This window comes from Macaca nemestrina, chromosome X (genome assembly GCF_043159975.1).
Source record: "Macaca nemestrina isolate mMacNem1 chromosome X, mMacNem.hap1, whole genome shotgun sequence".
NCBI lineage: Eukaryota > Metazoa > Chordata > Mammalia > Primates > Cercopithecidae > Macaca > Macaca nemestrina.
The window spans coordinates 90,529,499-90,554,971 of NC_092145.1; the positions used below are offsets into that span (position 1 = coordinate 90,529,499).

At 41.3% G+C, this 25,473-nt stretch overlaps 1 protein-coding gene across 5 annotated transcripts; it reads left to right on the forward strand.

Annotated features, from left to right (window-relative positions):
* Positions 1–2,408: 2,408 nt before the first annotated feature.
* On the forward strand, positions 2,409–23,644 carry LOC105476710 (ankyrin repeat and SOCS box containing 12). Of its 5 annotated transcripts, none has more exons than XM_011732895.2 (3): positions 2,409–2,567; positions 22,166–23,012; positions 23,370–23,641. In XM_011732895.2, exons 2-3 carry the CDS (start codon positions 22,190–22,192, stop codon positions 23,501–23,503), a joined length of 957 nt encoding a protein of 318 aa, XP_011731197.1. In that variant the 5' UTR covers positions 2,409–2,567; positions 22,166–22,189; the 3' UTR covers positions 23,504–23,641. The 5 variants fall into 5 exon arrangements, with proteins under 5 accessions (XP_011731197.1, XP_070944891.1, XP_011731196.1 ...); XM_071088790.1 differs by lacking the exon at positions 2,409–2,567 and adding an exon at positions 10,128–10,350; XM_011732894.2 differs by lacking the exon at positions 2,409–2,567 and adding an exon at positions 17,202–17,358 and having other exon boundaries at positions 23,370–23,644.
* Positions 23,645–25,473: the final 1,829 nt, after the last annotated feature.

Sequence of the window (25,473 nt, forward strand, 5' to 3'; positions counted from 1 at the left end):
ATAAATGATAAATGTAACCAAGGAGGTGAAGGACCTCTTCAAGGAAACTACAAAATACCAATGAAGCAAAACGGAAGAGGACACAAACTAGTGATGCTCAGGAATAAGAGTTAATATTGTTAAGGTAATTATACTACCCAAAGCAATCTACAGATTCAATACAGTCCCTATCAAAATATCAATGACATCTTTCACAGAAATGGAAAAAAATCAATCCCAACATTCTTATAGAAGCAAAAAAGGGCCCAAATAGCCAAAGCAATCATGTGCAAAAATAACAAAGCAGGAGGTATCACATTACCAAATTTGAAAATATATTACACAGCTATGGTAACCAAAACAGCATAGTACTGATTTAAAAACAGACACATTGACCAATGGAAAAGAATAGAGAACCCAGAAATATTGCCTAGAAGAAAACCTAGGCAATACCATTCAGGACATAGGCATGGGCAAGGACTTCATGTCTAAAACACCAAAACAATGGCAACAAAAGCCAAAATTGACAAATGGGATCTAATTAAACTAAAGTAAAGAGCTTCTGCACAGCAAAAGGAACTACCATCAGAGTGGACAGATAACCTACAGAATGGGAGAAAATTTTTGTAATCTACCCATCTGACAAAGGGCTAATATCCAAAATCTACAAAGAACTCAAACAAATTTACAAGAAAACAAACAAATAACCCCATCAAAAAGTGGGCAAAGGATATGAACAGATGCTTCTCAAAAGAAGACATTTATGCAGCCAACAGACACATGAAAAAATACTTATCATCACTGGTCATCAGAGAAATGCAAATCAAAACCACAATGAGATACCATCTCACACCAGTTAGAATGGCGATCATTAAAAAATCAAGAAACAGTAGGTGCTGGAGAGGATGTGGAGAAATAGGAACACTTTTACACTGTTGGTGGGACTGTAAATTAGTTCAACCATTGTGGAAGACAGTGTGGCGATTCCTCAAGGATCTAGAACTAGAAACACCGTATGACCCAGCCATCCCATTACTGGGTATATACCCAAAGAATTATAAATCATGCTGCTATAAAGACACATGCACATGTATGTTCATTGAGGCACTATTCACCATAGCAAAGACTTGGAATCAACCCAAATGTCCATCAGTGACAGACTGGATTAAGAAAATGTGGCACATACACACCATGGAATACTATGCAGCCATAAAAAAGGATGAGTTTGTGTCCTTTGTAGGGACACGGATGCAACTGGAAACCATCATTCTCAGCAAACTGTCACAAGAACAGAAAACCAAACACCAAACGTTCTCACTCATAGGTGGGAATTGAACAATGAGAACACTTGGACACAGGAAGAGGAACATCACACACCAGGGCCTGTTGTGGAGTGGGGGTGGAGGGAGGGATAGCATTGGGAGATATACCTAATGTAAATGACGAGTTGATGGGTTCAGCACACCAACATGGCACATGTATACATATGTAACAAACATGCATGTTGTGCACATGTACCCTAGAACTTAAAGTATAATTTTAAAAAATTCTCAACATCACTAATCATTAGAGAAATGCAAATCAAAACCATAATAAGATATTATTTTACCCCAGTCAGAATGGCTATTATTAAAAATATGAAAAAATCATATGCAGAGAAAACAGAACTCTTATACACTGTTGGTGGGAATGTAAATTAGTACAGACACTATGGAAAGAAGTAGAGAGAGATCTCAAAAAAAAAAAGTAAAATTATCATTCAATCCCACTACTAAGTATCTATCCAAAGGGAAAGAAATATATCAAGTAATACATGCACTCCATCAATATGTCTATCAATGAATGAATGGATAAAGAAAATGTGGTATGTATACACAATGGAATACAACTTAGCTATATGAGAGAATGAAGTCATTTGCAGCAAGATGGATGGAACTAGCAGTCATTATCTTAAAAGAAATTAGCCAGGTACAAAAATACAAATATCACATGTTCTCACTCATATGTGGGAGCTAAAAAGTTTGATTACATGGAAGTAGAGAGGGAAAAGATAGATAACAGAGACTGATGCCTTAGTCCATTTGCATTACCATACATGAAGCTAGGTAATTTATTTTAAAAAATAGGTTTATTGGGTTCCTGGTTCTGCAAGCTGTACAAAAAGCATAGCACCAACATCTGCTTCTAGTGAAAGTTTCAGGGAGTTTCCAATCGTGGTGCAAAGTGAAGTGGAGCAGGCAACACATGATCAGGGATGAGGAGGAAAGAGGGTGAGGAGCAGTGTCATACTCTTTTAAACAACCAACTCTACCATGAACTGATAGAGTAACAACTCATTCATTACCATGGGGATGGAACCAAGCCATTCATGAAGGTTCCATCCCCATAACTCAAACACCTCCCATTAGGAACTCCCTCCAACATTGGAGATCAAATTTCAACGTGAGATTGGAAAGGACAAATATCCAAACTATATCAACTGGAAAGGGTGAATGGGAGAATTGAGGAGGATGAAGAGAAGTGGGTTAATGAGTACAAACATACAGTTGGATTGAAGGAATATATCCAATATTTGATAGCAGAGTAGGGTGAGTACAGTTAACAAAACTATATTATACTCACGTGATGGAAACCCTAAACACCCTGAACTGATCACCACACAGTATATATATGTAACAAAATTTCACATGTACCCTATACATTTGTATAAATTTTTTAAAAGTGTGATTTTCACATAGTGATAGACATATGGACCAGTGACGTAGAACTGAGAGTCCGAACAAACCAACACATCTATGGCTATTTCTTTCTTTCTTTCTTTTTTTTTTTTTTTTTTTTTTGGACAAAGCTTCCAGGTATATTCAATGAGTGAAAAAAAAAAAAAAAAAAAAAGTTTCTTCAACAAATGATACTAGAAAAACTGAATTTGCATATGCAAAGTAACAAAGTTGGATGTTTACCCCACAACATAAACAAAAATTAACTCAAATGGATCAATGACCCAGGTATAATAGATAAAACTGTAAAACTATTGTTAAAAAAATAAAGGTGTAAATCTTCATGTCCTTGGGTTTAGCAACGCATTTGTAGAGGACACAAGAAGCACAAACCACAAAGCAGTTAATAGATAAATTGAACTTCATTAAAATTAAATAATTTTATGTATCAAAGCTCATTATTAAGAAAGTGAAAGAGACATTATCAAGATGGCTGACTAGACGTGTCTCATGCTCTTTTCATTCACAAAGAAAGACCTTAGCAATAAAAAACCACACTTAAGAGAACGCTGTAATTCCAGCAAGGAAATGATAAAAACATTCTCAAATATTGAAACTTGGGATGGCAGCACAGAAAGAGAACCAAATAAAGTGAAAAGACAACCCACAAAATGGTGGGAAATATTTGATGACTTTTATCTAATAAGGGTTTAGTGTCTCAGATATATGAACTCCTAAACTCGACAACAAATAGACAAAAACCTAATTTAGAAATGGGAAAAGTACACAGCTAACATCATACTCAATGATTAAAGATTGAAAGCATTTCATGTAAGGTCAGGAATAAGACAAAGATATTCATTCTCACCATTTCTATTCAAAACAGTACTGGAAGTCCGAGGCAGAGCTATAGTAATTAAAACAATGTAGTACTAGCATTAAAACAATGTAGTACTAGCATAAAAACAGACATGCAGACCAATGGAAGAAAATAGAAATCCAGAAATAAATCCTCATGTATATGGTTAAATTATCTTCCACAAATGCTAAGGCCACTCAATGGGGAAAAGGAGAGTATTTTCAAAAAATGGTTCTGAAAAAACTGGATATTCACATACAAAAGAACCCTTATCTTATATACAAAAATTAACTCAAAATGAATTAAAGACCTAAATGTAAGACCCCAAAATATAAAAATCCCAGAAGAAAACATAGGCCAAAACTTCATGACATGGGATTTGGAAGTGATTTCATGGCTATGACATGAAATGCACAGGCAACAGAAGCAAAAATAGACAAATGGTAATACATCAAACTTAAAAATTGTGTTCATCGAAAATTAATAACAGAGTGAAAAGGCAACTTATGGAATGGCAGAAAACATTTACAAATTATATATCTGATAAAGGGTTAATACCCAGAATAATAAAGAACTCCTACAACAAAACAACAATGAAACAAACCAAATAAATAAATTTAAAATGTGCAAAGAACTTGAATAGACATTTCTCCAAAGGTAATATACAAATGGCAAAAAAGCACATGAAAAAAATGCTCAATATCATTAATCATTAGGGAAATACACATCAAAACCATGATGAGATATTATCTTGCACCCATTAGAAGGGCTACTATAAAATAAAAATCAGAATATAACAAATGTTGGCAAAGATGTAGAGAAATCTGAACCCTTGTGCATTATTGATGGGATTTTAAAATGGTGCAACCGATATAGAAAACAACATGGCAGTTTCTAAAAACTTTAAAATAGGGCTTCCACACGATCCAGCAATCCCACTTCTGTGGGTATATACCGAAGAGAATTGAATGAAAGCAGGAACTCAACTAGATGCTTGTAGACCAATGTTCATAGTAGCATTATTAATGAAAGCCAAAAGGTGGGAGCAACCCAAGCATCCAGTGATGGATGAATGAACAAAATGTGACATATACATACAATAGAATATTATTCAGCTTTAAAATGGAAGAAAATTCTGTAACATACTATGATATGGTTTGGATTTTTGTCACCACCCAAATCTTATGTTGAATTGTAATCCCCAGTTGTGATGGTTAATATTGAGTGTCAACTTGATTGGGTTGAAGGACTCAAAGTATTGATCCTGGGTGTGTGTGTGAGGGTGTTGACAAAGGAGATTAACATTTCTATCAGTGGACTGGGGAAGGCAGACCCACCACCCTTAATCTGGTGGGCATAATTGAATCAACTGACAATAAATCTAAAGTAGGCAGAAAAATGTGAAAATGCGACACTGACCTAGCCTCCCAGCCTACGTCTTCCTCCCATGCTGGATGCTTTCTGCCCTTGAACATAGGACTTCATGTTCTTCAGTTTTGGAACTCAGACTGGTTCTCCTTGCTCAACCTGCAAATGGCCTATTGTGAGATCTTGTGATTGTGTGACTTAATACTTAATAAAATCTGCTATATATATGCACACATATATGTACATATACACATATATACACATATATATGTGTATATATATGTCTCTGTGTGTGTGTATGTATGTGTGTGTGTATATATATATACACACATATATATACACATATATTCCATTACTTCTGTCCCTCTGGAGAACCCTAATACAGATTTTGGTACCAGAAGTGGGGAGGTTCTGGAGTTGGCTGCTTCATATGATTAAAACCAAAAATACTAAGTACTCTACTTCTAATATTATGGAAAACACTGATAGTTCTTGCCTTGAACTGTTTAGATAGTTTTGCAAAATAAATGCATTTGACACTCCTGAATCATTGCTTCTGAGAGGCAAGGAGTTTAGTGACTCTATACAAAATACCTTTGACCATATGTGGAGAACCAAGGAACATAATGAAGCTGGTTGGTTGTCCCTAAGTTCAGTAGCAAAAGTGATGAAAGAAAATAATGAACTCAGGGATTCTATCTCCCGGCTTCAGAAGCAGATACAGAGCCTTAAATCTGCTAGGATTGCCCTGAGTGGGAGTCTTATCTTCTGTAGAGAAAGAGCAGAAATTGTGGAAAAATACACACAAGCTCTTATCAGTTGAGTAGCTGACCTGGAACGAAAGGTGCATGCACAGCCTTGCCAGGTGTCTACTGTTAACGTGAGGGCATTGATTTGGAAAACAATAGGACCCTGCAACTTGGATTGGGGACATATGGGAAGACCCTGATGAAGCTTGGGACACTGAGTTTGTAAACTCTGATGAACATTTTTGCCAGAAGAAACAGCTTCCCCCTCCTCAGTAGTGGCAACACCCCCTCCCTAACCTATACTGCCATGAGCCATTCCACCTTTGTCTGAGGATATAAACGCTGTGCTGCCTGAGGCAACAGTGATGGCCTCCCCTGAGGCAGTTACCAGGCAAGGTAATGTTCATTCTCCTCAGGAGCCACCCCCAACACCCCTGTTTGCTAATAGACCAATAACTAGACTCAAGTCCCACTTGGCCCCTACAGATGAGGTTGAGAGTGTGACCCATGAGGAGGTGCGCTACATTTGAAAAGAAAGAGAGTTGTCTAATTTATATAAATGGAAATCTGGAGAACAGGCATGGGAATGGATATTAAGGGTGTGGGATGATGGCAGAAGGAGCAGAGTTTGATCAGACTGAATTTATTTATTCACACCCACTAAGTAAGGACTCTGCATTTAATTTTGCAGCTTGGGGAGTTAAAAAAGGTTATAATAGTTTATTTGCTTGGTTAGCTGAAATATGGATTAGAAGATGGCCCACTGTGAGCGAACTTGAAATGCCTGATCTCCCTTGGTTTAATGTAGAGGAAGGGATCTAAAGGCTTAGGGAGATTGGGACAGTGGAGTGGATTAGTCATTTCAGACTTACTCATCCCAGCTTGGAGGATCCAGAAAATATACCCTTGACCAATGCCTTGAGAAATAGATTTGTGAGGGCAGCACCTGCATCTTTGAGGAGCCCTGTAATTGCTGTTCTCTGTATGTCAGATCTAACAGTGGGAACCACAGTTACTCAAGTACAAAATGTAAATACAGTGGGAATAATTGGATCTCAAGGTGGCAGGGGCCAAGTAGTGGCACTCAATTGTTAAGGGTAAGGTGGGTGTAGCTACCATAATGGACAGCAGAGGCAAAGCAGCAATCAGAATAGTTTAACTCGTGTAGAGCTCTGGCATAGGCTAATTAATTACCGTATTCCTAGAAGTGAAATTGATAGGAAGCCTACTGAATTCTTACATAATTTATACAAGTAGAAAATTTCTAGGTCGAATGGATAAAAGACTAATATGAATTATAAAAACAGAGAATCATGGCCCCTCAATCAATTTCCAGACTTCAGCCAGTTTACAGACCCAGAATGCCTTGAATGAAGGGGAGGTTGGGACCCTTTAGGAAGGACTGCACTACATTACCAAAATTTATGTTGTTAGGCTTTCTCCCATTCTTCTCCCAAGGAGATCTTGGGCCTTTTACCACAGGAATTGTGCACTGGGGAAAGGGAAATTATCAGACATTTCAGGGACTACTGGACACTGGCTCTGAGCTGATGTGGATTCCAGGGGACCCAAAGCATCACTGTGGTCCTCCAGTTAAAGTATGGACTTACGGAGATGAAGTAATTAATGGAGTTTTAGCTCAAGTCTGACTTGCAGTGGGTCTAGTGGGTCCTTGGACTCATCCTGTGGTCATTTCCCCAGTGCTAGAATGCATAATTGGCATAGACATAATTAGCAGCTGGCAGAACTCCAACACTGGCTTCCTGACTGGTACGGTGAGGACTATTATAGTGGGAAAGGCCAAATGGAAGCCATTAGAGCTGGTTCTACCTAGAAAAATAGTAAATCAAAAACAATATCTCATCCCTGGAGGGATTGTGGAGATTAGTGCCACTATCAAAGACTTGAAAGATACAGGGGTGGTGATTCCCAACACTTGCCTATTCAACTCTCCCATTTGGCTGTGCAGAAGACAGACGGACCTTGGAGAATGACGGTGGATTACTGTAAGCTTAACTAAGTGGTGACTCCAATTGCAGCTGCTGTACCAGATGCGATTTCATTGCTTGAGCAAATTAACACATCTCCTGGTACCTGGTATGCAGCCACTGATTTGGCAAATGCCTTTTTCTCCATTCCTGTCCATAAGTCCTATCTGAAGCAATTTACCTTCAGCTGGCAAGGCCAGCAGTATACCTTCACTGTCTTACCTCAGGGGTATATCAACTCTCCGGCTTTGTGTCATGATCTTACTCGGAGAGACCTTGATCGCTTTTTGCTTCCACAAGATATCACACTTATCCATTACATTGATGACATTATGCTGATTAGATCCAGTGAGTAAGAAGTAGCAAACACATTGGACTTATTGGTGAGACATTTATGTGCTGGAGGATGGGAAATAAATCCAACTAAAACTCAGGGACCTTCTACCTCAGTAAAATTTCTAGGGATCCAGTGGTGTGGGGCCTGATGACATATTCCTTCTAAGGTGAAGAATAAGTTTCTGCATTTGGCCCCTCCTACAGTCAAGCAAGAGGCATAACACCTCATGGGCCTATTTGAATTTTAGAGGCAACACATTCCATATTTGAGTGTGTTACTCTGGCCCATTTATTGAGTGACCTGAAAGGCTGCCAGCTTGAGTAGGGTCCAGAACAGGAGAAGGCTCTGCAATAAGTCCAGGGTGCTGTGTAACCTGTTCTGCCACTTGGGCCATATGACCCAGCAGATCCAGTGATGCTTGAGGTGTCAGTGGCAGGTAGGGATGCTGTTTGGAGTCTTTGGCGGCACCCATAGATGAATTACAGCAGACGCCTCTAGGATTTTGGAGCAAGACCCTGCCATCTTCTGCAAATAACCACTCTCCTATTGAGAGACAGCTCTTGGCTTTTTACTGGGCTTTGGTGGAGCTTTTTACTGGGTTTTTTACTGGGCTTTCAGTTTCCACAACTGAACGTTTGACTATGGGTCATCAAGTCTCCATGTGACCTGAACTGCCTCTCGTGAACTGGGTGCTTTCTGACCCATCTAGCCATAAAGTGAGTCATGCACAGAAGCATTTCATCGTCAAATGGAAGTGGTATATACATGATTGGGGTCGAGCAGGTCCCGAAGGCACATCTAAGTTACATGAGGAAGTGGCTCAAATGCCCATGGTTTCTACTCTTGCCACCCTGCCTTCCACCCTCAGCCTGCACTGATGGCCTCATGGGGAGTTCCCTATGATCAGTTGACAGATGAAGAGAAGACTAGGGCCTGGTTCCCAGATGGTTCTGCACGATATGCAGGCAACACCCAAAACTGGACAGCTGCAGCACTACAGCCCTTTTCTAGGAAATCACTGAAGGACAATAGTGAAGGTAAATCTTCCCAGTGGGCAGAACTTCGAGCGGTGCACCTCATTGTGCACTTTGTATGGAAGGAGAAATAGCCAGATGTGTGATTATATACTGACTCATAGGCTGTAGCCAATGGTTTGGCTGGATGGTCAGGGAATTGGAAAAAGCATAATTAGAAAATTGGTGACAAAGAAATTTAGGGAAGAGGTATGTGGATGGACCTCTCAGAGTGGTCAAAAACTGTGAAGATATTTGAATTCTACATGAGTGGTCACCAATGGGTGACTTCACTAGAGGAGGATTTTAATAATCAAGTGGATAGGATGACCTGTTCTGTAGACATCACTCAGCCTCTTTCCCTAGCCACCCCTGTTATTGCCCAATGGGCCCATGAACAAAGTGGCCATGGTGGCAGGCATTGAGGTTACACATGGGGTCAGCAACATGGATTTTCGCTCATCAAGGCTGACCTGGCTATGGCCACCGCTGAGTGCCCAGTTTGCCAGCAGCAGAGACCAACACTGATCCCTCGATATGGCACCATTCCTCGAGGTGATCAGCCAGCTACCTGTTGGCACGTTGATTATATTGGACCTCTTCCATCATGGAAGGGGCAGAGGTTTGTCCTCACTGGAATAGACACATACTCTGGATATGGGTTTTCCTATCCTGCACTCAATGCTTCTCCCAAGACTACCATCCGAGGACTCACAGAATGCCTTATCCAATGTCATGGTATTCCACATAGCATTGCCATTGCCCCTGACCAAGGCACTCACTTTACAGCTACAGAAGTGTGGCAGTGGGCTCATGCTTATGGAATGCACTGGTCTTTTCATGTTCTCCATCATCCTGAAGCAGCTGGATTGATCGAATGGTAGAATGGTCTTTTGAAATCACAAGTACAATGCTAACTAAGTGACAATACTTTGCAGAGGTGGGGCAGAGTTCTCAAAAAGGCTGTGTACATTCTGAATCAGCATCCAGTATATGGTTCTGTTTTTCCCAGAGCCAGGATTCATGGGTCCAGGAATCAAGGGGTGGAAGTGGAAGTGGCACCACTCACCATTACCTCTCTTGCTCCACTAGGAAAATTTTTGCTTCATGTTCCTGCGATATAATGTTCTGCTGGCCTAAAGAACTTAGTACCAGAGGGAGAAAGGCTGCCACCAGAACACATGAAAACGATTCCATTAAACTGGAAGTTAAGATTGCCACCTGGACACTTTGGGCTCCTCCTACCTCTAAGTCAACAGGTTAAGAAGAGAGTTGCAGTGTTGGCTTGGGTGATTGACTCAGACTATCAAGATGAAATCAGTCACTACTCCATAATGGAGGTAAGGAAGAATCATTGAATACAGGAGATCCATTAGGGTGTCTCTTAGTATTGCCATACCCTGTGATTAAGGTCAATGGGAAACTACAACAGCCCAATCCAGGCAGGACTACAAATGGTCCCGACCCCTCAGGAATGAAGGTTTGGGTCACCCCACCAGGAAAAAAAACCACCACCTGCTGAGGTGCTTGCTGAAGGAAAAGGGAATGTAGAATGGGTAGTAGAAGGTAGTCATCAATACCAACTATGACCACGTGACCAGCTGCAGCTAGAAAGACTGTAACTGTCATGAGTATTTCTTCCTTCTTTTGCTAAAAACATGTTTGTGCATGTATACATTTGTACTAAGAAAATATCTTCATTATATTTCCTTTTCCTCTATCATGTGATATAAGCTTTATTGACATCATATCAGCATTTAAGTATTGTTAACTTTACACAATCATATTTCGGTTGGGGATTGGCGCATTTCTGGTCATAGGAAGAATAGTTGTATTATGTTAGGCATAATTATGACCTTATTATTGTCTTTATTTGAAAATTATGTATGATCTCAAGAGATGTGTATGTGTTCACGTTGACAAGGGGTGGACTTGTGATGGTTAATACTGAGTGTCAACTTGATTGGATTGAAGGATGCAAAGTATTGATCCTGGGTGTGTGTGTGAGGGTGTTGCCAAAGGAGATTAACATTTGAGTCAGTGGGCTGGGGAAGGCAGACCCATCCTTAATCTGGTGGGCACAATCTAATCAGCTGCCAGCAAATATAAAACAGGCAGAAAAACGTGAACATGTGAGACTGGCCTGGTTTCTCAGCCTACATCTTCCTCCCATGTTGGATCCTTTCTGCCCTCGAACATCAGACTCCAAGTTCTTCAGTTTTGGAACTCAGACTGACTCTCCTTGCTCCTCAACCTGCAGACAGCCTATTGTGTGAATCTTGTGATTGTGTGAGTTAATACTTAGTAATAATCTCTCTCTCTCTCTCTCTCTCTCTCTCTCTATATATATATATATATATATATATATATATATATATATATATATATACACACACACACACACACACACACACACATACAGCATATATATTTATATATATATGTTCTATATATATATGTATTTATGAATATATATTCAATTACTTGTGTCCCTCTAGATAACCCTGGCTAATACACCAGTGTTAGAGGAGGGGCCTAGTGGGAAGTGATTGGATCATGGGGTGGATTTCCCTTTTTCTGTTCCCATGATAGTGAGTGAGTTCTCATGAGATCTTATCATTTAAAAGTGTGTACCACCTACCCTTTTGTTTTCTTCCTGCTACTCTGGACATGTAAGATGTGACTCCTTCCTCTTTGCCTTCTGGCATGATTGTAAGTTTCCTGAGGCCTCCCCAGCCATGCTTCCTGTACAGTCTGTGGAACTGTGAGTCAATTAAACCTTTTTTCTTTATAAATTACCCAGTCTCACGTAGTTCTTTAGAGCAATGTGAGAACGGACTAATACATACTACTAATGAAAACTTTGATGAACCTTGAGGACATCTGCTAAGTGAAGTAAGTCAGTCATGAAAAGACAAATATCACATGGTTGCATTTATATTACATATTTACAGGAGTCAAATTCATAGAAATAAAAAGTAAAATAGTGCTTTCCAGGGGTTGGGGGAAAGGAGAGTTAGAGAGTTGTTTAATGAATATAGAGTTTCAATTTTGCAAGTGGGAAAAAGTTCTGGAGATCTGTTGCACCAACATGTAAATATACTTAACACTACTGAACTGTATACTTTAAAATGGTTGAAATGGTAAATTTTATGTTATCTGTTTTTATCACAATTTTTAAATAAAAGTGTTGCATTATAGGTACTTGATTTGGCGTGAATGCACAGGCTTTGGCCAAGGAAGGAAATAAGTTGGAGGCAGCTCATGAGAGCCTATATTTTATAAGAGCCTATAGTTTACACAGTATTCAAAGCTTGTTTTTCTGACCATTCTATTACATAATTAGTGTTTGGTAGTTACTAACATTTAAATTTGACATTTAGAACTAGTGCTTTTAGTGTGTTTAATGGACCACTTCTTTGACACTTAGATGCACACAGGTCTGCATTCTGTGTGCAATACAACAGCAGTGCAATGTCATAAACTGAATGGTTGCATTCCAGAGGACAGTCACCTAGGAGTAGATGTAAGTGCCCTCTGAGTAGGGCAGACAGATAAATACTATCTTTTGATAACTGAGACTTTGTCAAACAGCTCTTTGTGTACCTACCTTTGCTTTCTCAAGTATAAACCAGCTAATAAACATGAGTATGTTCTAAAATTTAAAAAAATGGCAAAGTACTTGAATAGACATATTTCCAAAGACGATGTATAAATGACCAATGAGCACATTAAAAGAGGCCAACATCATTAGTAATTAGAGAAATGAGAACCAAAACCACAAGATACCACCTCACACCTACTGAGATGGCTATAATAAAAACAAGGAAAATGACAAATATTGGCTAGGATATGAAAAATTTGGAACTCATACATTGCTGGTGGGAATATAAAATGGTGCACCTGTAATGGAAAAACAGTGTGTCTCTTTTCCTCAAAAAAATTATAAAGCTACTATATAACCCTGCAGTTCTACTCCTAGGTATATACACAAGATAAATGTATGAAGACAAGTTCATACAAAAACTTACACATGAATGTTCATAGTAGTATTCATAATAGCCCCAAAGAAAAAACAATCTGAGCGTCCATCAAAGGATTATTGGATAAACAAAATATGGTACATACATACAATGGAACGCTATTCAGCCTTAAAAATGAATGAAGCTCTGATATATGCTGCATCATGGATGAAGCTTGCAAGCATTATTCTATGTGAAATAAGCTACACACACACACACACTCACACACACAACCAAATTATTGTATTATTTCACTCACATGAAGTACCTAGAATAGGTGAATTCATAGAGACAGAAAGTTGTAAGATGCTGAAAGGAGGGGGGGAATGGGGAATTTTTATTTTAAGTTTCTGTTTGAGATGATTTAAAAAAAAACTCTGGAAACGGATAATGATGGTGTTTGCACAGCACCGTGAATGTAGTTAGTGTCACTGAATTGTACACTTATAAATGGTTAAATCGGTAATATATATGTGTGTGTGTACATATATAGCCATAATAAAATAATTAATTACAAATAAGAATACTAGGAATAACTTTACCATCATAAATTCAACAACTTTTAAAAAATGGACCAATTTTTCAAAAACCACAAACTATCAAAACTTTAAAAGAGGTGAAATAGGTTATATGAATAATTCTATACCCATTAAAGAAATGCAGTTTATTATTTAAAGGTTTTAGAAAAAGAAATCTCTAGGTCCAGGCAGTTTCACTGGACAAGTCTACCAAAAATTTAAAGAAGAATTAACACCAATTTTACACAATTTCTTTCAGCAATAGAAAAAGAGAAAACATTTCCCTACTCATTTTGTGAGGCCATTATTACTCTGATACTAAAACCGAAGACAGAACAAAAAAAGAAAACTATAAACCAATATTTCTCATCAAGTCAGATGCAAAATTCCTCACCAAAAGTATTAGCAAACCGAATCCCACAATGCATAAAAAAGAATTATACGCCATTACCAAATGTGGCTAATTTCAAGAATGCAAGTCTGGTTCAACATTTGAAACTAACAGACATAATCCACTAGTCAAGAGATTAAAGAAAGAAAAATGAAATGATCACATCAGCTGATGGAGGAAAAAAAAGCATTTAACAAAATGTAACATTCATTCCTGATAAACTCAGAAAACTATGAAGAGAATTTCATAAGCTTGATAAAGGGCATCTTTGAAACAAGTACAATTAACATCATACCTAATTGTGAACAACTGAATACTAATTCTCTAAGACTGGGAAAAGGCAAACATGTCCTCTCTCACAACTCTTTATCAACATAGTCCTGGATGTTCTGGCTATTGTATTAAGGCAAAGAAAACAAATAAGGCATACAGATTGGAAAAGGAAAAATAAAATTGCCCTCATTTGCAGATGGCATGATTGGCTATGTAGAAAATCCCAATAAACTTACCAAAAAACAAAAACAAAAGTAAACAATCAACAATTACAAAATCTTTCCTGTAACTAAGGAGTTCAGTTAGGATACAAGATCAACACACACACACAAAATCACATTTCTTTTTTTAAAATCTAATTTAATTTTACTTTAAGTTCCAGGATACACGTGCAGAATATGCAGGTTTATTACATGTGCCATGGTGGTTTGCTGCACCTATCAACTCATTATCTAGGTTTGAAACCCCACATGCATTAGATATTTGTCCTCATGCTCTCCCTCCCCTTGCCACCCACCTCCTAGCAGGCCCCAGTGTGTGTTGTTCCCCTCCCTGTGTCCCTGTGTTCTCATTGTTCAACTCCCACTTATGAGTGAGAACATACAGTGTTTGGTTTTCTGTTCCTGTGTTTGCTGAGGATTTGGCTTCTAGCTTCATCCATGTCCCTGCAAAGGACATGATCTCACTCTTTTTTATGGCTGCATAGTATTCCATGGTGTATATGTACCACATTTTCTTTATCCAGTCTATCACTGATGAGCATTTGTGTTGGTTCCATGTCTTTGCTATTGTGAATAGTGCTGCAATAAACATACGAGTGCATGTGAACCAACTGCATTTCCAAGAAGAAACAAACATTTGGAACAGAAGAACCAAATACATGGAAACCCAAATCAAAATCCAATGCCATGTACATTTGCACCACAGAAATTGAAATATTTAGGTATTTTCTTAACAAAACATACAATCCATATGTTGAAAAGTACAAAATGCTGATAAAAGAAATCAAAGAAGACCTAAATAAATGTAAAAACACACCATGTGCATACACTGGAAGACTCAGTATAACAAAGCACTCAATTCTCCCCAAACTGATATATAGATTTAACACAATTTCTATCAAAATCTCAAAGAGGTTTTTTGTAGGCATAGATAAGCTTATTCTAAAATTTATATAAAGAGATACAGGTACTAAAATAGCTCAAACAATCTTGAAATGAAATAGTAAAGCCGAAGGAGTCACTCTACCCTACTATATAACTACAATGATAAGGACCTGTACACAGATGTTCATAGCAGTTTTATTCATAGTAGACAAATAGTAAATGGGACCCACATGTCCTTCAATCAGTCAATAATTAAACAAATTATGCTACATACCTACTATAAATCATATTTAGTAATAAAAATAAACAAACTTGATACATACAGCAACTTGAATTAATTTCAAGGACATACTGAGTGAAAAAGCTAATTCCAAATGTTTATATAATGTATGGTTTCATTCATATAAGTTTGAAATTATAGATATGAAGAACAGGTTAGAGGTTTCCAGAGGTTAGGGACTAAGGTGGGAAGAATGGAAAGGAAGTAGGAAGGAAGTAGATATGGCTATAAAAGGCAATGTGAAATATCCTAATTGAGATAGAACTATTCTGTGTATTGCCTAAGGTGGTATACACAAGCTACATGTAATAAAATTGTATAGAATTAAATGTACACACACAGACAGGAAAAAGTAAAAGTAAACCTGGGGAGATTTAAATAAGATAAGTGGATTGTATCAATGCCAATGTCATACTTGAGATATTGTACTATAGTATTGCAAGATGTTAGCATTGGGAGAAACTCAGTAAAGTGTACTTGGAATCTGTATTAATTCCACAACCACATGTGAATTACAATTATCTCAACAAAAACTTACATTAAAAAATCCTGCAAATCTTTTTTTTCAAGAATAACACCTTACTCTATCATCTTGAGGATCATAATAGCTTATTTGTTGACTGCAAATGGGCTTGCACGAGGCCTCCGACAAAGTCCACTGGCTCAAGCTAAGCTGAAACTGGTATGCTTTTTGATGTTTCTGATCTTCAGAGTCACTGATCACACTAGGACATTCCAACATTTTCCAGAGGAGTGATCTGGTCTTCTGTGAGCTCCCTGGCACTATCAATGTGCAAGCAGATTGCTTGACCACTTCATGAGTGAGGTAGACAAGACTGGGGAGGGAACTAAATAGATACCAGATTGAAAGAAAGATGAAGGAGCTGAGGCTGTTTTCCCTGAAACAAGGTGACATGGAGGATACAATACCTGGGTTCAGATCCCTAGAGGGCTGTTTTGGGGGCAGAAAAAGTGAGAGCTGAGTTTTTGACAAAGTTCCCAGTGCTGGACACATTAAACTAATGGTGATGCTTTAGGGTGAGGAGAGTGGGAGGTTGTGGGCATTTTCTTCAGGCTGAGCCTGGTGGGTTGCTGGACTGGGAAGGTCTTTATGAATGACCAAGCCCTTCTTAAGCTTTAGAAAAGCTGAGTGAGAACACATTCTGTTATGGAGGCTTCTCCTTCCCACCCTCCTCCTCACTCTGAGCAGTGGGGGAAGGGGAGGGGCAATGAGTTGGAGGATATGCAGAGAGGCTCAGTTCAGAAGAGGAAAAAAAAAAATGTGTGCTAGGCTGAGGCTGGGCCTTCTCAGTGCTTCCTGGTGGAGGTGTGGGAACACCCACAGCTCGGGGGCCTCACCCTGTCTCCCATTTGAGTGGCAGGGAGGGATATAGGAGGACAGGCTGGGAGCAGGAACCCTAGCCTCGCCAGGCACCTGTCTATCTGTCAGTCAGTCCTTCCAGGACTTCCCCGCAGGCGAGCCCCTCCTCTTACTGAAATCGCTCCCAGAATGGCACTGGTAAGATAACACGGCCTGGGAAGAGGGGGTGGAGGGTAGCCTAAAATTAGCCCCTTGGACCAAGACTAGGGGCTGACTCCTAGTCTTTCAGCGGCATTGTTAACAGTGGGAACCGAGAGCCCCAGCTGCTCCAGGCTGGGGCCGTAGAGGCTCCCTAAGGAGGGGACACCAAGGCCCCAATGTTTCACAGACGGGTGGGGGCAGCGACCCCGGGCAGCACGGCCTCAGGCTGAAGCCCGGTGAGTACCTGGAGCCTAGGACTGGTTTGAGAACAGTGACCACTGCGGGCCGCAGACCTGTGATCACCCACTACCCGTTGTAGGCTGTTTCCGCTGGGTCTGGGACCTGGTGGGAGTTGGGGCAGGCGCTTGGGAGGTCGTTAGGGTAACCCACCAGGAGGAGGGAGGAGGGATATAATGCCAGCTCCCTGCCTTGTGTGTCCCAAGAGGATATGTCTGCCTAGGACCTCGAGTCTAAACAGACCTGCTTCTTGAGAGCAATTGAGATTATACACTACAGGAAGTGTGGAGATTTGTCTTTGTGTCCCTGTGTGGTGGTGTTGGCTAGTCTGTGTGTATGGGTGCCTTGGAGTGGGTTTAAGGGCATAAGGGCAGAACTCCTAAGGGTGGGAGAAGGAAGGTAAGGCTTAAAAACGTTCTACTAATGCCTGAAGGAGTGCTCTAGGGTGCACAGAAACCAATCACTTTCCTGTAGGAGTACTTAACCTGTATTCACAGACACCAAGAGGACCTTAGATAGAATTCAAGAGGTCCAGAAACTTGGATGAGTAGACAATTACCTTTTTTTCCCCTAACCTCTAACTAAAATTTACTATTTCCTTCAAGGATGAATGCAGGTAGCAAATGGCAGTAGCATAACCAGTTCCTGTAATTTGGTTACCAGAAGAAACCACAGATATTTCATATCACATTACAGTTGTGGCAGATATCTTGAAATGTCATTTATTACCACTTAGAAATTGTTACTAGACCTTTTAATTTAATGTGTTACTAAAGAACATCTCTTACTATATCATGCATTTAATAATATTTTGACAGTCACATTTTATTATAATTGGTTTCCTTTAATTTTATGTGTTTTATGTAGTAAAAACCATTCTGAAAGGCGTTTACAGACTTCACTAGTTTGTCACAGGAACCAGTATCACAAAAAAAGGTTTAAAATTCCTACATCTTTAGGATCAGGAAGGAGCTCCGTGCACATAGGAGGCACATAATAACTATTTGATTAATAAACTACAGCAAAGTGAGGTTAGACAACAGGCTAGCTGGATTTTCTTGTCCTTATCTAACGGAGGCACAGTTCACTCCAGTGCCAAAGCCAGCTGGAGAGCATGGCTTGGTCTCCCTCTGGAGGCTCATTATATGAGCACTGCTGTGGGCTCTTGGTATGACCTTTGCAAGAGCTTCGGCATTTTCCTCTGCCACTCCCTGCCACATTATCTCCCCAGACCCTAGTCCCCAAAATAAAATACTAAGGAGGGAATTCCTACCAGTTTTCAGAAGAAATTATTTGTAAAAGAACCTTCCATTACTGAAGACCCTGGAATTCATCATGACACTGAAAAGCTGAAGATCCTGGGAGCTGCAATGTGACTCTGCTGGAGTCAAGGGAGGGGGTTATGTGTTTGTGTTTCATCTTGTAACAGAAAGAACAGGAGGAGGAGTAGAGAAACCTGGATTCTGTTTCTGACTCTGCTCTTGCCTTGATGTAAGGCATATGGCAAACCCCTTACCCTCTCTGGACTCAGTTTCCTCCATCCAAAAAATGGGGACAATATTACCTATTTTGTTACATGAAATTGCTTTGAAAAGTACAGGATTATAAGTGTGTTCTGAGTTCTTGTTCATGAGACAACTAGCAATAACAACCATGTGACCTTACTAAAGTCCCTGCTCTGCTCTGAACCTTGGTTTCCCCATCTCTAAATTGAAAAAATTAAATTAAGTTATCTACAACGTCCATTGCAGCTCTGAGGTTCTAGAACATTAAGTAGGGAGCAATAGCCATAGAAAATGGAGACATAAGTAATAATCATCCTCATAGTAAAAATAGTTACCGAGAACTACTTTCAGGCACTATTCTAAGCACTTACTATGTACTAACTCATTTAATCCTAACAACCTTCCAAGGCAGGTACTATTGTTATTTTGTCTTTACAGATTAAGAAATTGGCACAGAGAGATTAAGTGACCTGCCCTAAGTCACACAGCTACTAAATGCTAGAGCTGGGGTAGAAGCAGAACTCCCATGTTTTGCCACTACCACATATGGCCTCTTTATCTGCACTGGGGGCAAACAAAGACCCATATAGGAGTTACAATTCTCTGGAGGAATTAACTTGGCAGAAGGAGTTGCTTGTGGCAGAAAGAAACATGGTGTATATGGAGAGCCATCATTTCTTGTCTCTTGTCACTGGATCTCAAGGTATAAGTCAAGGAGTAGTAGGAAGTGAGGCTGGAGAGATTGGCCAAGATTTGTTCATGAAGGACCTCTGAGCTGGGCTAAAGTATCTGGGCTGTAGCTGGAAAGAAAGGGGAGCCATTAAAGTATTTAAAACAGATGATTGGCAGAGATCAGATATGTATTTTAAAATTACCACTTTATCAACAATGTTGAGAAAATAATGAAAAGAGAAACTACCTATGAGACCACTATAACTGCTGAGGCAAAAGGCAGTGGGGGCCTAGATAAAGCATGGTTAATGAGAATGGTCCCTGAAGAGGACAGATGGTCTGGAGAGGTCTTTAGTAGGTAAAATCCACAGGACTTAATGGGATTTGATGAGAGTGAGATAAAGACACAAGAGGATTGATAGGAGTCTTGGTTTTTGGTTTGGTTGACCAGGTAGATGGTGAGGAAATGATATATGGATCAAGTTTCATCATGGTGGTAGTGGTGGTGATGTGATACTTTGAAGTGCTTGAAGAAACTCAGTAGATACATGCCTGGAGCTAAAGAGAGAGCTGGGGGCTTGGACAGAGAGGTTTAAAATAATCAGAATAAAGGTGAGCGTGACTGGAGAGAAGAGGATGGAGAAGAGAACGTAAATATTTCAGGGGAGAATGAGAAAGGAGAAAAATCAGGAGAGTATGCTGGCAAGGAAGCTGATGGAGGAGTTTGTAGGGAGGAGTGGTCTGTAGGGATAGATATTCCAGAAAAGTCAGGGAAGAAAAGATCTTCAAGACATCCACTGGATTTAACCACAAAGATGACCTTTTGAAGAGTTTTCTTGGTGTGTGTTTGAGGGTGGGTGAAGCCAGACTACAGAGATTGGATAAGTGAATGGAAGGTGGTGAAGTACATAGTAGAAAACTCTTTGGATATGTTTGGTTAAGAAGGGAGAGATGAAGAGAAAGATAGCTAGAGTGAGACAAAGGACCATAGAAGTTTATTGTTTGGTCTCCTAAGATGGTTGAGGGGGAGGAGCCAGTGTGAGGAGGCTGAAGGTACAGAGTATGTAGTAGCCCTCTTACTCCTAACAACTTCATGAGAAAGGGACTTTCATTTCTGTCTTATAGATGAGGAAACTGAGTCCCAAAGAAGGGAAGAGACTTACCCAAGATTACTCAGCTAGGAACTGAGAGTGCTGAGCTGCAAATCTGGGTCTGCTGGATTTCTAAACTCCTGTCCTTCCCATTGCACCCCAAGAATAAATAAATAATAAGACCATATATGGAGCTGATGCTGGTGGGTGGGGAGGGGCCTAAAGTTTAGGGTGACCCTACCCACCCACCTCATAATTTTCTTTCTATGAGGTAGGTACCTGAGGTCCCAGACTAACAAAGAGGGGTGGGGGTAGACAGTGAATAAAAGGAGGTATGAGGCCCTGAGACCTCGGCTGCAGGGTATGGGAGAGTAGGGAAACTTAAGCTCTGAGAAACCTGCCAGCTCACCCTGATGACATTACAAACTGAGGTGGGTGACCTTGACACTGAAGCACTAGGAATAGGACTGGTAAGGTCAGAGGTTAGGTTGAGTCAGACATTGAGCCATGAGTGGTTTTGTAGGGCCTGAGGATTGTGGGAAGAGAAGAGTTGAAGGTTGAGTCAAAGGCTCTAGGCTGGGTCAGACAGAGAGGATGGAAAAAGGGTTAAACCAGAGGAATGGGGAGGCAGCGTTGGCAATCAAAGGGACTCCTGGATTAAATTGGCCCTGGGGGAGAATCTAGTTGTAATCAGAGAGGAAATTTGCCCTGGGAACCGCGACTGTTTCCTGCCATCTGTCTTCATTTTACTTGAAATATGTTCTTTGTAATGCCACCTCTTCATTTAATCAGTAAATATCATTCGATACCAATTTCCTGAATATTTCTGTTCCTGAAATGTGGGGCCTTCATCTGAGGGAAGGTTACAGAACACTCGGGTGAGGGAGCTTTAGTCATATATGAGGGGCTGTGAAGAGTTAAACTATCTGAAAATGGAGTTAAGGGCTTGCCCCAAAAGACTGATGTCAGAAAGCTCAGGGATGACAGCTTGACACCACAAAGTATGGTTCTATTGGCCTAGCCAGTGCCAGGCCAGAGCCACCTTACTAATCCACACATTCTGATCTGAGAAAAATGCATCTACCAAATTTCCAGCCATGATATAGCCCTACTAGGGGTAGAGGAATACAAGATGAATACAGGGTCCTTGCCCTGGAGTTTATACACTAAGGGAATATAGATAAGCGGAAATGTGGTTTGAAAGTTCATAGCTGAAGTTTAGTTGTGATCCTTCAGAATCCCTGAGCAGGAAGAAGAGATTAGGGAAGGCTTCCTAGAAGTAGGAGTTTGAGGGGTAGGCAGAAGAGTATATGCAAAGGCATCAAACTATAAAATGCCCTGACCTGTTTTGGCAGTGTCTTTGGGGCCTGAAATAAGACAGTGGGATTGGGAGTGAGAAGTAGGAGACCCATGAATGAGTAGCCTGATGGTGAAGGGCAGGGGGCAAGGGGTTGAAATGGAGGCAGATTTCAAGGAGGGTGTGTGGTCAGGCTTTTGATGGGTACCCTCATTCTCTCCCACTTGTATGTCACCCACAGATCTGGCATTTCCTTGTGCTCATAATGAGAATAGTTCTCCAGTTAGCCAAGATGAACCTCATGGACATCACCAAGATCTTCTCCCTCCTGCAGCCCGACAAGGAGGAGGAGGACACCGACACGGAGGAGAAGCAGGCTCTCAATCAAGCAGTGTATGACAACGACTCCTATACCTTGGACCAGCTTTTGCGCCAGGAGCGTTACAAACGTTTCATCAACAGCAGGAGTGGCTGGGGCGTTCCTGGGACACCCTTGCGCTTGGCTGCTTCTTATGGCCACTTGAGCTGTTTGCAGGTCCTCTTAGCACATGGCGCTGATGTTGACAGCTTGGATGTCAAGGCGCAGACGCCACTTTTCACTGCTGTCAGTCATGGCCATCTGGACTGTGTACGTGTGCTTTTGGAAGCTGGTGCCTGCCCTGGTGGTAGCATCTACAACAACTGCTCTCCCGTGCTCACAGCTGCCCGTGATGGTGCTGTTGCTATCCTGCAGGAGCTCCTAGGCCATGGTGCAGAGGCCAACGTCAAAGCTAAACTACCAGTCTGGGCATCAAACATAGCTTCATGTTCTGGCCCCCTCTATTTGGCCGCAGTCTACGGGCACCTTGACTGTTTCCGCCTGCTTTTGCTCCACGGGGCAGACCCTGACTACAACTGCACTGACCAGGGCCTATTGGCTCGTGTCCCACGACCCCGCACCCTCCTTGAAATCTGCCTACACCATAATTGTGAGCCAGAGTACATCCAGCTGTTAATAGATTTTGGTGCTAATATCTACCTTCCATCTCTATCCCTTGACCTGACCTCACAAGATGATAAAGGCATTGCATTGCTGCTACAGGCCCGAGGTGAGTGGTGAACAGGCCAGCCTTGGGTCACGAGGCTTGGAGATCTCAGGGCCCCAAATCACTGTAAAAGCCAATCCTCTGAGATGCAATGGAGAAAACTCCATTTTCCTCCCTCTCCCGTGGCCCCAGTAGAGAAGAGGTTATGTATTCCATGTTAGAGAAAGGTCACTAAGATAAGGTTGGGTGGGGGTGGGGAGCACTAGCCCAATTTCTGGTTCTGGCTCTGCCAATGACTGTTTTATTTCTTGGAAAGGATAGAGCATTAGGGCTGTAGTAGCCAGGGGAGGGTGGATGTAGGCTTGTGTGGGAGAATTATGCTGATAATTGCTCCTCATGACCTGTTTCTTCTTGCTGTAGCCACTCCACGGTCACTTCTATCACAGGCCCGTTTAGTCATCCGCAGAGCCCTGTGCCAGGCTGGCCAGCCACAAGCCATCAACCAGCTGGATATTCCTCCCATGTTGATTAGCTATCTAAAACACCAACTGTAATCTTGCAGTCTCCCCAGGAACTTATGATGCCTCCAAAAACCACCTGGGGACTCAGGTAGCTGGAGGGCATTACAGCCTCATCCACTTACCTGGAGTTGCTCTCCTGTATTATCCTCCACAATAAAATTATCCAGAAAATAAGTCCCAGTGTCTGTTGTGTCTGGTGTGTGTGGGCATGGATGGGGGCGTGGGCATTATTGAGGGAAGGGGTATGATTGGCCATGGGGAAGGATAGCAAATGGTCTGGTATCTGACAGGCACAGGAGTCTGTAAGAGCAAAAGAGGAAAATAACCCAATGGCCTATACCTCCACACCAAGATCCTTTAGAGAGTTTTGGGAGCTGTGTTGCCCTGGAAGCAAGGTCCTGAATAATACAAATGGGTAGAAGCGTAGCATCAGCTTGCCCAGCCCTGTGCCTCCCTTCAATTCTCTGGCTGCTGCAAGACACCTTTTCATTGGCTGTCCCCTAGTCTCATATTACTTTGAGTCAAGTGACTGAGGAGCCTCCCATTCACTCACCTTGAATCATAGGCTGCATTTCCGCTAGTCCAGTTTATGTTCAAGATCTACGTGGGTAAGCAAACTATCAAATATTTATTACAGAGTATCTAATGTGAAAAATAATTTGGTTACATAGGTGATAGGCTGGGAATTCAAGTAAGACAAGCAGATAACCTAGAGATTAGCAAGTGCAGGAAGCCAGCATAACTTCTAGGCTTCAGGGGTAAGGGAGGAGGGACAGGGGTCATCTGATTGAAAGTGAAATCACAGGCCTGCCCATGATTTGGGTGGCGAAGAATGGAGGGACCATGGGAGGAGGTAGTATGACCTAAACCAGGAGCTGGAATCACACAGCAGAATTGGAAGTATGCTGATAGCAGGAACCACAGAGCAGACACAGCAGGGGCACCACCCAAGGCAGAGAAGGCAGAGGCTAAGTAACCTGGCTTCTCCATTTTCCCTGCCTTCCCGCCAGTGCCTTCTATTGGTTAAACCCAGCAAGAAGGTAGTTGACTTGGGAGCCTGGGAAACACAGCCTGTAGGGGTCAGACCCCCTATAATGTGGAGAACAGGGGAAGGAGGCAAACAGACCCTGGACCAGCGAGGATATCCACTTAAATTCAGGGAAATTCATTTTACTAAATTTTAATCCCTCCACAGGACCTTCTTGTATTTCTCCTGTACAACTGTGGGTGAGAACATGGGTGAGCAGTGAAAGGGACACAAGATTAAGGGGTAGAGGAGGAGAGCCCAGATAATCTGTACCCAGGAAGCACTTTACATATTTAGAGCCCCTCCTGGGAGCTGCTTTGATGGTCTCCTACATCATGCTCCCCTATCACTGGGAAAGGGAGACAGAGCACGGAGTCTTAATCTGATTTGCCCCCTACTTCTCTCACCTCCCCCATTCTCCCTAGCTACTGCTGCCTGAGAGACTTTAGGAAAGAAGGTGAGAAAATTGGATATCTATCTCCATGCTCCCACCCCACCCAGCTTTCAGATTTTCGTTCTTAGGCACTTTGGGAAACAGTGCAACTGTTTTTCTCCAAGGAGCATGGGAACTAAAGAACTCAGGGCTTCAGGGTAGGCATCCTCAGCTCTCTTCTATCTTTCTTTCAATCTGGGCTCCTAAGTGGTAGTTTGTGCAAAACCTCACCCCTAGCCCTGCCTGTGATTCTCTTAGGGCCCTTGGGGATTGAGTCAACCTCAGCAGCCCTATCTGCTATAGTTCCCCAGGAAAGTACACCCTTCGAATGGGGTCTGGGCAAGGTGGCCTCCTCCATGGCATCTGGGACACAGATTCTGGTTGACTCATGAAGGCACATGGACACTTTAGGCATTTCAAAGTTCATGCGCTTGAGGAGGTTATAGGAATGTACAAAATTCTAGGTAAAGAGGAAGGGCCAAAACTCTTAGCTTCAATTTCCCAGAGGAGGGAATTGAGAACCCAACTAAGGTAAGTGCCCAT